The sequence below is a fragment of the Argentina silus genome (assembly GCF_951799395.1).
Source record: "Argentina silus genome assembly, chromosome: 2".
NCBI classification, from domain to species: domain Eukaryota; kingdom Metazoa; phylum Chordata; class Actinopteri; order Argentiniformes; family Argentinidae; genus Argentina; species Argentina silus.
In genome coordinates, this window is record NC_139656.1 from 5636710 (window position 1) to 5650985 (window position 14276).

Genomic DNA, 14276 nt, shown 5'->3' on the forward strand with positions numbered 1-14276 from the left:
CATGGATGTTGGTCAATTTGACGGCCAAAATAATATATGACACCTCTGATTCAGTATAATAATGATGAGAGAAAAAGGGGGAGAGATTTCACAGACACAGACAGACAGACAGACAGACAGACAGACAGACAGACAGACAACACAGACACAGACAGACACAGACAGACACAGACAGACAGACAGACAGACAGACAGACAGACAGACAGACAGACAGACAGACACGCACGCACGCTCGCAACCACACACACACGCTCTGTAAAGCGGAAGTTAAACGGTCTGTTAGCCCTAACCAATAAAGAGGAAGGACTGTCCTGACTGCGGAAAACATCCAGTTTAGAGTAAACGTCATATGACTCTGCATGGATCCAAATAACAGCAGTTGCCAACAACAATTGGACGCTCGCCCTCCAGAGAACATTTCACACACGGCGAGGAATTTTGGAGGATTTAAGCCACATTGTTTCCATATAAAAACCTCCTCGTATTCCAGGTTAGTTTCTCCGCGGTTTCGCGCTTTGGAGACACTTCTTATACATTATTATCACTTTGCTGGAAGTTGTGTTGCTTCAAAAGTTCAAAATTATGAAGATTAATTATGTTTTACTATTTGTTGAACGAATACAGCCTACTATGTTAAGCCTTTGAATCAGATCTTGGCAACATTTGTTGAACATTGTAAAACATTGTTAAAAGTCGGTTCAGATCAATGTAATATGTTCCTGTATAGGCTATCGATACAGTTTTAGTCACTTTGCCATTGAGCTGCCTTTGGGTTTGGTTGGTCAGAAATCCTTTCTATGGATCGAGTACTTTAGATGAACAGCCAACTGTCGCGTTACGAAATCGTGGAATTCACCAAAAACATATGCATGACTGCAAATCAAACCTGTCACAGAAATCACAAAAAGCATAGGCCATATAGAATTACCAAGGACGCGCAGGTAGTCTACATCAATTGATATTACGGCCTACTAATGATTTAGTACGCAGCTAAAATAGTGCTGTCTGATAATTTATAACTCAAAGTGGAGCCGCAGGTAATTTTTCTTGGGAAACCAACCCATGAACGGTTACGAGGTTGTGATTGGGAAAAAACTGGAAAATGCTTGCTCATCCTTTATCAGCAGGACCGCGTGAGTCAGCGCACTCGTAGTTGCGACACACAGGCGCGCGCGCACACACACACACACACACACACACACACACACACACACACACACACACACACACACACACACACACACACACACACACACACACACACACACACACACACACACACACACACACACACACACACACAATCCGCAGCTGTGTGACTTCCTTGACTGATCTGAGCCGACCTTAGTTCAGCCTTCGGTCGGGTCGAGATAAGGGCTGCGGGTGAAAGACACGTAGACTTGTTAGAATGGGCTAAAGACTACGGAATTCACTATACGACTGCTAAACTGTATTGATTAGGCATTACACGACCCAGCTCCGTACTTGTTTCAAACCGACGGTGTGCCCGTGTTTGCACTCTCCCTGGGATATTATTAACTGAGTCAGGTAAGCCTAGTTATGAGTGGTAGCTGGAGATTCATGATGAGCAATTTAATACTTGATAATAAGGTTATTATTAAGAATTAATAACTTAATAATTGTGGGAAATCTGGATTTGACAAGGAATTTGGATGCTATTCAAACTTTCTCAATATAAAATTGTTAGATAGTTGATGGATGACACCTCTGTATAGATTCGTTTTGACCAATGTCATCCTCTGTGTGTGTGTGTGTGTGTGTGTGTGTGTGTGTGTGTGCGCAAGCAGATGTCCCTCACCATGTCTCTGGAGAGCCCCCGATCGTCTGCGTTTACGTTTGAGTCAACTGTACACAGCTCACACGTGCTGCGTTGCCTTGAGGACCAGAGACGGCGGGACGTGCTGTGTGATGTCACGGTGGTGGTGGAAGGACAGAGTTTCAGAGCCCACCGCTCTGTGTTGGCCTCCTGCAGCGAATACTTCACACACAGGGTCTCCTCCCACACAGGCCAGGGGCTGGTTATCACCCTGCCCCTTGAGGTGAGCCAGCACCAAATGAATGTGTAACTGACCACGTACCATGTTAGCCCACTGAGCTGAAACCTAGAGGATGAAGTGAGTCACATAGCAGCTCACCTGCCTGGTACCTTAGAGATGTACTGCTGGCACTTACAAAGGAGTTCCATCTGATGGGAGAGATAAGATATGAAAATTGCACGCTCAGAGGTTGCGTTTTTGCTAAGTCTTTTTCTTATCTCTCTTTCTCTAAGGTGACAGTCAATGGCTTTGAACCCTTGCTGCAGTTCGCCTACACTTCCAAACTCCTCTTCAGTAAAGAGAACGTCATTGAAATACGCAACTGTGCCACGGTCCTGGGCTTCAGGGACTTGGACAAAGCCTGTTTTGACTTCATCCTCCCCAAGTTCTTCTCCAGCAGCAGAAGTACCACCCCATTCCAGAGGAAGACCTGCTGTAAGAAGCGTTGCAAGAAACAGCCGCCTAAGGCGGACCACGACAAAGATGCAGACAAAGACCTCTTGATTGGTGAAAAAGGGGTCAAGGTCGTCTCTGATTCGTCCTCCACACATGAAGTGGGTGGAGCTTTCTGCCCTAGCAGCCAACCAGCCAATGATGACACAGGGGGTGGTAGCGGAAGTCCTGCCCTGCCCTCTGAAGCTGACGTCCAATCCGATGTCCAGATTGACTACTCCTTTCAGTGTCCTAAGTATCGTAAGTTCCAGTTGGCTTGTGGGAAGGAGGCCTGTGGGCCAAACAAGGGCCTTGAATCCCCTGCAGCCATGAAGGAAGATGGCTGCCCCCTGCCGCTGCCCTGCTCCAGTGGTGGGGGCTGTATGGAGGATCCTGCAGTGGAGGTCCCTACTGGACCAAACTTCACCCAGACAAAGGCAGACTCAGTGGGAGGGGTAGGGGTGGATGAGAGGAAAAGAGAGGAGGATGAAGGGAAGGGAGAGTGGATTTATGACTGTAAGGGAAAGGAGGAGAGTGCTGCTGGAGTTAGCCGCCTCGACTATGTTCCTTTGTGTGTGGAGAGATCCAGTGGGAGGCCAGTCTGCTCGGGGGAGACCCCTGGGTGTGGTGAGGGGTCAACAGGTGTTTCATCACACTGTTGCTCACTGGAGGCCTTTGGAGAGGGCCATCAGAACCCTGGAACTGTGGGGGAAAGGTTGCATATTGTGGGGGGTAAAGGAGACCAGGGACCAGCAGACTCAGATGCAGCAGTGGATAGTCATCCGAAGGCAGTGGACGAGCAAGGAGGAGATGAGCGGAGCGGGGTGAAGAGGGAGATGGAGATGGATAGGGTGATGGAAAAGGGAGGGGTAGAGAGAGGAGGGAGAGAGGGGAACAGTATCGAAAAGGAGGTGGCTGGCCACCTGGCCAAGGGACTGTGGTCTGACCCCTCCTCCCCTCCCCCAACACAGGAGGCTGTCCCTGGGACTGAGGCTGGGGATGGGAGTGGGACCAACCAGGGCAGCAGCCCAACCTCGGACTGGCTAAAGCTCCAGCTGGACCTCGACTCCAGTACTGGGGCCTGTCCCTTCCTCCAGGACTTGGACACAGGGAAGCCTACAAGCGGGGATGCTCAGCTGCCGGGCTGTGAAGGGGCGTCCCAGTCAGGGAAGAGCCCCTGCATGTCCTCCGTCAACTCTGCGGAAGATGGAGACTCCGATAGCTTCGACACAGAGGGGGACAGCGAGTCCTACACCAGCGAGAGGGCCAGAGAGGTGAGTGTTCCGGAAGGATGAGAATCATCAATGGAACACTGCTTTAAATGTCCTTTTCACTCTGTGACAAGACACTCATTCTGTCTCACTGACACAGGCTCTATGGTTGTGCTCTATTACCTCAATACTGTTAGTTCATATTGGCTTACAGGAGAGAGACTCCAGGTGGAAACCTCTCTCCTTAACTGTAGCATGGCGTTGTGTCAAGTTTGTCTTAGATAACAGGTTTGCACGTATTACTGGAGGTGGATGAGGGGGTGTGTTCATTTACAGTAACTGCTGCTATTGTGACATGGGGTGTGTGGTTGTGTGTGTGGTTGTGTGTGTGGTTGTGAGTGTGTGCGCATCTGCGTGTGTGAGCGAGAATGCGTGTGTGAGCGTGTGTGTGTGTGTGCACCTGGTGTGTGAGCGTGTGTGTGTGGGTGTGTGGGTGTGTGCGTGTGCGTGTGCGTGTGCTTGCGTGTGCGTGTGTGTGTGTGTGCGCATGTGAGTGTGTGTGTGCGTGTGCGTGAGCAAAGCATGCCAGTTGGATTAGAGTCCATCCAACTATAACCTCTCTGCAGTGACTAGTTGGCTTGGAGACTTTAGTCCATGATTTCCCAAAGAGTCAAGAGGTCTGGAATAGGAGTGAATCCACATTGATTAACATTTAGGTCTCCTTTATACAAATAATTTGAATGTCTGAAGATTTTGCGGTTACAATAAAGTTAGTATTTCAACCTCGAAAGGCCTACTGTAGGGTTGAAGCAGCCAGACAACTATGTCACCACTGTAAGGTCAGAATGTACTGTACATTTGTAAGTCACAAATGATTGATTTTTACATTCTGAATGGACACCACGGTTTGACTGGTTTTTCAAGTCAACCTCATTCTTATTGGTTGGAATGACAAGAAAAAAATAGGAGCTATGTCTATCTGCACACTGCTCTCTAGGCTGTTGGAACTTAAACATTGCATGGGGTACTACTTTTCCAAGTCCTAGTGGAATTCTATGGTATGATCTGACCCTCTCTCCGGGTGTTCCAGGTGCCTCTCCCCTTCTCTGTGGATCGGATTGCTGACCTGAGCAGGAATGACTTCCAGCAGATGCAGCACAGTCTAACGCGGGAGCAGCTGGATTTCGTGCAGGACGTAAGACGACGCAGTAAGAACCGCATAGCTGCTCAGCGCTGCCGCAAGAGAAAGCTGGACTGTATACACAACCTGGAATGTGAGATCAACAAGCTGGTGAGGAGGGGAAATGACTTCTATTCATTTGGTACAAAATTATTATAAGATTTATTTCCCCTATATATATATATATATAACTATATATTTGTGTGTGTGTGTCTCTCACAGAGGACAGAGAAGGAGAAACTGATGTCAGAGAGGAACCAGTTGAACCAGATGAAGGTGAAGTCATGGCACAGTGTCTCTGTGCTGTACCAGAGGATCTGCAGCGAGGCTGCACTAAGCCCAGAACAGCTACAGATTCTGGCCAAGTATACCTCCCAAGACTGCCCACTCTCCGCTCTCATCTCCCCCACAGACTCCATGTCCACTGAGTTTGGAGGACTACCTCAGGCCCAGGCCTCACTCCTGGCCTGCTCCCAAGGTCCAGCTAGGGATGTTTGCCGGACCCCGTTGGATCCCTTGCCTAGCTCCTCAAGGAAGATGCCCTCAGGTGAGGAGCGCCTAGGTGATTGGACGGCCTCTCAGGTACACTCCTGTACTCAGGTGACTTATGCCCCTCCCACAGAGGAATGTGAACCCAGGACCAGCACTGATGATGTAAGTCTGGAAACTTTCAGCAAACTCATAATCCATAAGTGACCAGTGTTCCTCTTTTAAGACATTACCAACAAAGCAATGCAACTTCATAACTTCAGCAAAAAGTATGCAGATGTGCATTACCTTGCATGTCCTGTGACTGATCATAATATGTTTATGATTTAACATGAATAATGTAATCATTCATGTATTTCAACTGTCTTCTTCAAAAGCTCAACTCACTTTGCTACTTTTGTTATTTGGAACCTTGTCTATTGTATATTGTGACTACATACACATGCTTTCAAGAACTCAAGAAGGATTCAAGAAGGATATCCTCAACATTCCACTGGACTTCATCCACAACAATCAATACTCAGTAACATACAGTTAACCTCCGGTCAACCTTCAGTCAGAGGTCAGAGGTCAGAGCTTATGACCAGTTAGCACAGTCAGAAGAACTGTTTCCTCTCAGGTGTCTGAACTACTGAATCACACTTAATCCCTGGCTGTGTACTACATCACAACTGTGTACTACATCACAATAAAAGTGGGGTAAAACTTGATAATTGTAAAACACGTAATCTCTTCAGAAGGAAATGTGTGTTTAAAGTGTTTCGACGTCCAGTCAAATCCTCAGGTTGTACATATAAACCAACACACAATACCTCTTAGAGAGAGAGAATTCTCAGGTATAGCAATAACATTTACAGTTCTTGGTTTTATATGCAATGTTCCACTTTTTCCTACATGGTAGCTCAACGAAATTGATATAATACACACAGAGGACTGAATACTGTTGATGTGAGTGAAAGCCTAAGAATGAATAAAAAAAACATTAGATTTCTGATGTTTGCTAACTCAACTCATCCAACACCCCTGTGTAGTACCTGCCATTGTGCCCCAGAACACTGTCAACGCTGGCTTTTATGATGACGAGATCCCTATAGAGAGAGCTGAATTTTGACTTCCATTGTCATTGTGGTTTGCTAGACCTAGCTAACCACAATGACACAGCATTTCCGGACCACTGTGTTTAAACATAAGAGAAGTATAGTCGCAAAGCCGGTTCAGTCTCACTCATACTAAGGTGCTCAAATGGATTTGCATAGTGGTATCCAAAATAAATCTTCAACCACTGGAAATGTTACCTTCAGGAGTAATGTATTTTTCTGCTGTCTGTTTTGTAATGAATATAACATGCTTCTCTCTCTCTCTCTCTCTCTCCCCTAATCGTGGCTCCAACCTTTGACCTTGACCCACTTCCTCACTCTGTTTATTGTGTAAATATTTAGTCTTTGTTTCACAGAAGGATCAACCCCCAATTTGCCCTTGAAAACTTAACTAGCTCACTTTTCTCAGACAAGAACACATCTGATTGCTTCATAAAAAATCATATTATTTGTCGAAGTTTTGAGAAACTATAAAATGTAAATACAAGACTGTCAAGTTTATGAACTTGCTATTGTGTGTTGTGTATTCATTTTGCATCCACAAACATTTATAACACACAGAAGAACATTGTCAATTTTCAGGATTCAGCATTTATTGTCTGTGTTCGCTATTCAGTGTTCTGAATCCCCATTGTGTCGTGCTCTATAATGCATGGTAGAAATGAACTTGGCAATAGAGACTGAATGTACCTTTTAGTATAATTTATATGTCAATATCTCGATGGCATTGTAAACACATAACAGGCACACATCAAGACAGAACACCTTGCTCATTTGCATACTACTTGACCTTCAACCTAAGGCTATTATGATAGACTGTTGGAGCACAATATAGTTATGGACTGTAGTTCAGATGTACCCATTTTTTAAATGTAACTAATAGAATACTGAATACTTCAAAATGTAATCTGAATTTGTATTCTGAATACATGTAGAGAATGCAGGGTGATTTATATTGTACAGACATACACTCACCAAACACTTTATTAGGAACACTATACTAATACTGGGTAGGGCCTCACTTTGCTCTCAAAACAGCCTCAGTTCTTCGTGGCATTGACTCCACAAGATGTTGGAAACATTCCTTTGAGATTCTGGTCCATGATGACATGATTGCATCACGCAATTCCTGCAGATTTTTCAGGTGCACTTTCAAGCTGTGAATCTCCTGTTCTACCACATCCCAAAGGTGTTCTATTGGATTCTGATCCGGTGACTGGGAAGGCCACTGAAGAACACTGAATTCATTGTCATGTTGATGAAACCAGTTTGAGATGACTTTTGCTCTGTAACATGGTGCATTATCATGCTGGAAGTAGCCATTAGAAGCTCTTAATCCCTGGCTGCGATGATTGATTGGTATTGACGGGCCCAATGTGTGCCAAGAAAACATTCCCATTTCACCACCTCCACCATGAGAAGGTGTACAGGTGTTCTTAATAAAGTGTTCAGTGAGTGTATATTTCAATATGAGACAATACACATTTGGCAAATAATGCGCATTTATTTAATGTACACATTTTTACATTATAACATACATGTTTTGTATAAGAAAACATATTATTTCTCCAATATTTAGAAACCACATCTAGTTATAGCAACTAAACTGATGTAAGAAGAGGGGAGAAGCAGAGTCATATTTTAGGTTATTACGCCACCAAGTGGACGGTCAAGGAAACAGTCAACAGGATAAATAAATAAATTGTTGCACTGCGAATGGCTTAAAATGCATGCATCCCCTTTAAATCATAATGAAGATTCATCAGACATTGAAAAAATCCAAGTTAGTTATTAATATCCACTTAATGTATAAGACATACATTATAAACCGTGTCTAGAGGGTGCATCTCTTGGCAAGATCATTTTGCGGAATAAATCTCAGTCATGATGAAGAGGGATCAGACTATATTGTAAATTCACACACGTGGTTCATTTATTACATGTTAAATAAAGCATCCCTCATAGCTGCAATGTGCATACAGACCAATAAAAAGCATATGACGCAGTCCCATTCGTATTTAGAACTACCAAAACTACCAATGAACCAATTATGTTCGTCCCCTACGACCCTCCGTAGTTGCGACGCCTTTCTGACAGAGCTCCTCCCTCTTTCTTCTGCTTTGTGCTAACTGCCGAACCCCACGCTGCAGCTACCATCTCTTGGATACCGGAGCTGCGAAACAACAGAAAATGGCTCTCCACGTACCCAAAGCTCCGGGCTTTGCCCAAATGTTGAAAGACGGTGCAAAGGTGAGGTCAAGAAATGTGTTAAAAATCATCACACAATCTAAATCCAGCCGCGATGTTGTGACTGTAGAGGCATGGGCACAATCAAGCACTGTCATGTGGAGTCTTCTAGAATGCCGCTAGGCCGCAGAAAGCTAGCTAGGAGTTAGCCAAGCCATGTGAGACAATGGGCGGTGTATGTCAGTTAGAAAAGGCCCAATGCGCTCAGTTGAAAGATCTAAGTTATTTGTTTGTTTGCTAATGACATTCGCGAAAACTATAAGCTTTACTAAAGCATATTTTTCTTTACTAGCCGGCTGAACTAACGGAACTGGTCATCTGACTGAGCTAGGCTAGCCTCCCCATGCTCTCTTGACTGTCATTCAGTTCCTCTCCACTGGCGTGTGACACTGATGGAGAACGGAGTGTTCTGTTCAATTGGTTTTGACATTACCTTTATCAACAAGTCATTATTAACAGAGTAGTCGTTACATAATATATGACAACATAACACATCAGTAAGCGGTTGCGATTTTGGCATCACAGACAAGCTTCATCTCCTGCTTGCCAGAATTAAAGGCGTTGCCTTGTTGCATCTTTTTTGGAAAGGCTCAACAATTCCTTCTTAGGTTGTAGTCAGGTTATACAGTCAATACTCCTAAATGCATTAAACCTGCCCTTAGTCTACTTGTGAATGTCCTCCTGTCCAGGCACAATTTAAACACATGTTGTCGTTTTAGAAAATCATGTTTGAGTATTGACCTTTTGTTAAAAAGCATGTCATATTTTGTATGTCGTGCGGCATTACCGCTTCTAATTCATAAAACATTGTGTTCATCTGTCTGTGTCTAATTGACTACATTGTTGCGTGTTTTTACTTTCTCACTCCAGCACTACTCTGGGCTTGAGGAGGCTGTCTACCGTAACATCCAGGCGTGTAAGGAGCTAGCACAGACCACGCGTACTGCCTACGGACCCAACGGTAAGGCTATGTGCCCAGCACTGATCCAGATCCTAACATACAATTGTTTAGGGGACTGTCAATGCAAAACTTTACTTTAGATTCAAACCTATAGGTTGCTGATAACTTAATCTGCAGTAAATCAAGTCTAGTAACAGTTTTGCCAAAAGGAGAACTAGTAGAATTGTCCTTTGAATAACACTGATAATTGGGCATGTCTGTTTCTCTTCAGGCATGAACAAAATGGTGATCAACCACTTGGAGAAACTCTTTGTCACCAACGATGCTGCAACCATTCTCAGAGAGCTTGAGGTTTGACTCAACTCACTTTTTTTAGATACCATGTTAATATCAGTCATTTTGTAATTCTGTATATCTGTCGATTGTTTGTCTATATTCAAATGATTAAAGAACCCTGAGCTACACCTAACTTCTCCCTGTTTGGTTATTTCAGGTGCAGCACCCAGCAGCGAAAATGATCGTGATGGCATCCCACATGCAGGAGCAGGAGGTGGGGGATGGGACCAACTTTGTCCTGGTGTTCGCTGGAGCTTTGCTGGAGCTGGCAGAGGAGCTTCTCAGGATGGGCTTGTCTGTGTCAGAGGTAAGCACACACACACACACCATCATGAGCACACTGCTGGAGATGGGGAAGTCAGCGACAGTGTCATCCTCCAACTATCCACTAACCCTAGTTTATGGAAGGGGACGGTCTGTCTTCTGTACTCGGTGTGTCTGGGTCAGTGTTTCTCACCCCCTTCTCTCCCCCCTTTCTCAGGTGATTGAGGGCTATGACATGGCCTGCAAGAAGACCCTGGAGATCTTGCCAGAGTGTGTGTGTTCGTCAGCTAAGGACCTCCATGATGTGGATGAGGCTACAGCCATGATCCGTCCAGCCGTCATGAGCAAACAGTATGGCAATGAAGACTTCCTCTCCAACCTCATCGCTCAGGCCTGTGGTGAGTCATAGGAGGAAAGAGGAAAGCGTGTCCTTTTCATTCAGAATACATTAGACCCCCTCTTCTCTTTTGTATGTGTCTGACATGTTTTCATCGGTGTTGCAGTTGCGATCTTCCCTGAATCCGGCAATTTCAATGTGGACAACGTCAGAGTATGCAAGATCCTGGTAAGTGACATGATTTATACTGCCAAATTGCACTCTTATCTGTGTGTGTGTATATATATATATATATATATATATCTATATCTCTATCTCTATTATATCGGTGTATATGTGTGTGTGTCACAATGCTCCTTTTTCTATGCAGGGTTGTGGGTTGACCGCCTCCTCCGTGCTGCATGGTATGGTATTCAAGAAAGAGACAGAGGGAGACATCACATCAGTCAAAGGCGCCAAGATTGCAGTCTTCTCATGCCCCTTCGACTGCATGGTGACGGAGACCAAGGTGAGAGACTGCGTGGTGCTACGGATGAACAACGATGCATTCTGACCCTTCCCCCCAGCACTGCGCAGGTACTGAGAAGGCGACTTAACCAGGCGTCTTGTGTCTTCCTCTCCGGTAGGGTACAGTGTTGATAAAGAATGCAGAGGAGCTGCTGAACTTCAGTAAGGGTGAGGAGGACATGATGGAGGCCCAGGTGAAGGCTATCGCTGAGGCCGGTGCCAACGTGGTGGTGACCGGGGGAAAGGTGGCAGACATGGCGCTGCACTACGCCAACAAGTACCAGCTCATGGTAGTCAGGTAAGAGGGCTGGACGGAGCCTTGACTGTTCATTCAGATGTTTTTGGTTTTGTTTGGCCAATTTAAATATTCGTTTAACGTCACATCACAGAGACACCGTAGTAATTGTCTCTGGTGTGTCTCCACCATCAGGCTCAACTCCAAATGGGACCTCAGGAGATTGTGCAAGACTCTGGGGTCTGTGGCACTGCCCAGACTGGTAAGTTCCTCATGTTAATGGCAAATGTATGGATAATAGCAAAATAACATGGGTTCAATAAACAATGTCGGGACTATTACTCTAACTCTTTTCTTCCTCCCCCCCCCCAGACCCCTCCCACTCCAGAGGAGATGGGTAACTGTGACAGTGTGTACCTGACCGAGGTGGGAGACACACAGGTGGTGGTCTTCAAACACGGTGAGACCCCCCAGTCTCTCTATAGACAGTGTCAGTGCATGTCTCCCTCTCTCTCTCATGACAGCTCATTCCTAGGGCTTGTAGGGGATCTGCGGAGGTGGTTGTTTTGTTTTTTTTAAGCTTGCAAAAAAACCCAATTCATCGTACAGTCTATAATAATTGAAGATAAAGGAAAGCAGACGTGTCTTGACTTAAACGACGCCCCTAAATCTCCTCTCCTCCCATTTTCCCTCTCAGAGAAAGAGGAGGGTGCCATCGCTACTCTGGTGATCAGAGGCTCCACCGACAACCTGATGGACGACATCGAGAGGGCCATCGATGATGGAGTCAACACCTTCAAGGTCCTCGTGAGGGTGAGTGCGACCATAACCATTTCCAGAGTGCCCTTGGGTCCATTGAAAGTTCAAAGTTGGAGATGTCTCTGTCCTTTTTTACAGGGGCTCAATTACTACTACAGTGTAGAAATCGTAACGTTATTGTTTCTCCTCCAGGACAAGCGTTTGCTGCCAGGGGCTGGGGCTACTGAGATTGAGCTGGCCAGAAAGATCACCTCTTACGGAGAGGTACGCAGATTTGATGTTTGTCTAAACTGGGCCCTGGACAGATCAGTTTGATTCACCTCATCATTTTGATTTCATTACTCTTCTAATCTTTGTTCAACCCATGTGTTGGTTTAATGGTCATACGTTTTCATAATCAGGTCGGAATGAGGGATCCTGTTAACTCTGTTACACCAAACCTGACTCACTCTCTCTCTCCCCCCAGTCATGCCCAGGTCTGGAGCAGTACGCCATTAAGAAGTTTGCTGACGCATTTGAGGCCGTGCCTCGTGCTCTGGCAGAGAACTCTGGCGTCAAGGGCAACGAGCTCATCTCCAAACTGTACGCCGTGCACCACGAGGGCAACAAGAACATGGGCTTCGACATCGAGGTGTGTGTGTGTGCGCACATCTGAGAGCCATCTCTCTGCCCTATATATTAGGGCTGCTTCCCATAAAGGACATCTCTACCTGCCTGTGTGTTTGATGACTGATGTGTGTAATGTGGTGTGTCTTCTACAGGGAGAGGGTCCTGCACTGAAAGACATGTTGGAGGCTGGTATCCTGGAGCCATACATGGTCAAACACTGGGGCATCAAGCTGGCCACCAACGCTGCCATCACAGTACTGAGAGTGGACCAGGTGTGTGTACACACACGCACACACACAAAACATGCCCTTTCTCTTTGCAGGTCAACAGGAACAACAAAGCAGACTCCACTTAACATTGCTGTGATAATTATTTTTTTGTTGTGCTTTATTTACATGTTCTCGTTCCCAATTCAACAGCAATGTTAGAAGTAGCAGTTTGTACAAGGTGTTAACTGTTAGCGTGTGTGTGGTTCAGATCATCATGGCTAAGCCTGCAGGGGGACCCAGAGCTCCCAAGCAGCAAGGCCACTGGGACAAGGACAGTGTGGATGAGGAGCCTGATAAGTTTGATACACACTATTAGAGGGAACACACCCTCTCAGCAGGTGCTGGAATGTGTGTGTGTGTGTGACTCTCTAAAACTGCACGGATACACTCACTCTTTCACTGATTTTGTTCTGACTGTTTTTATACTAACGTTGTTTGTGTATGACGGAGTAACGTGGCTAAAGTCAATGGTGTTCTTTTCACATTATGGCTAGCAATGTGTGACTTTGTTATGACAGGATACAGTGTTCATGAATGTTATACCATGTTTTATTGGGTAACTCACCAACACATTGGTGATAACATTGTGTTATAAGTTATGGTGGTGTATTTGCTGTGTGCTACTAATCTCATCACTTGAGCCTGGTTCAAAAACAACCTCTAAACCCTTTCTACTAGCCCTTGCCCCTTTGATGTCTTGTAATTTACATCTGTGAACACATGGGGTAGGAGCCAGGGGAAGAGTCTAGAGGCTGGAATGGAACTGGGCCTGAGTGTAGAACACAAGCACGGTGTGAATGCATGCTTCATGGACTCAGAAAGCACTTGGTTCACTTGATTGAGTTAGGAGTGTTCATGTTACCTGATGAATTGCATGGTGATTTTGACTTGCATCCACCAGGGCTGCTGAATCAAGCTCGTAACAGTGTTCTACTTGAGATGGAATGACTTATTGTGGTCTCATTTTCTTCTCCACCCAGATCATCATGGCCAAACCAGCAGGAGGACCCAAAGCCCCCCAGCAGGGCAAGAAGGACTGGGATGAGGATGACTGAACCCATTACTGAACCAGACCCTTTACACCCACGCCCCCACACGACCCGCCCTGCTTTTTCTACTTGTTTATTTAAGGCCCAACACTTGGTTTATTTTGTAGGAACAACAATGCATTCGTTTACATGTTGTACAGTCTTATGTCAAGAGCAAGATGGATTGATGCCACTGGATGCTTTTTATGTTCTTGTCCCAAATAAACGGCACTTGAGCAGTACTCCATTGTCTTCCTGATGTTTTGGATCACATTCCGTTAACCAGGGGTGTTGTAAGTGAGAAACCATTATAAAAA

The 14276-nt window shown here is 45.5% G+C and overlaps 2 protein-coding genes across 3 annotated transcripts; both read left to right on the forward strand.

Annotated features, from left to right (window-relative positions):
* The first annotated feature begins 368 nt into the window (after positions 1–368).
* On the forward strand, positions 369–6955 carry bach1b (BTB and CNC homology 1, basic leucine zipper transcription factor 1 b). Of its 2 annotated transcripts, none has more exons than XM_083690533.1 (5): positions 369–491; positions 1810–2061; positions 2292–3764; positions 4792–4992; positions 5104–6955. In XM_083690533.1, exons 2-5 carry the CDS (start codon positions 1810–1812, stop codon positions 5575–5577), a joined length of 2400 nt encoding a protein of 799 aa, XP_083546659.1. In that variant the 5' UTR covers positions 369–491; the 3' UTR covers positions 5578–6955. The 2 variants fall into 2 exon arrangements, with proteins under 2 accessions (XP_083546659.1, XP_083546660.1); XM_083690534.1 differs by lacking the exon at positions 369–491 and adding an exon at positions 1323–1549.
* A 1632-nt stretch (positions 6956–8587) lies between these two features.
* cct8 (chaperonin containing TCP1, subunit 8 (theta)) lies at positions 8588–14201 on the forward strand. The gene is made up of 15 exons (XM_083665105.1): positions 8588–8717; positions 9585–9675; positions 9887–9966; positions 10109–10258; positions 10433–10613; positions 10719–10780; positions 10923–11060; positions 11179–11357; positions 11490–11556; positions 11667–11754; positions 11992–12107; positions 12246–12317; positions 12520–12684; positions 12815–12934; positions 13912–14201. Exons 1-15 carry the CDS (start codon positions 8658–8660, stop codon positions 13984–13986), a joined length of 1644 nt encoding a protein of 547 aa, XP_083521231.1. The 5' UTR covers positions 8588–8657; the 3' UTR covers positions 13987–14201.
* The last annotated feature ends 75 nt before the right edge of the window (positions 14202–14276 follow it).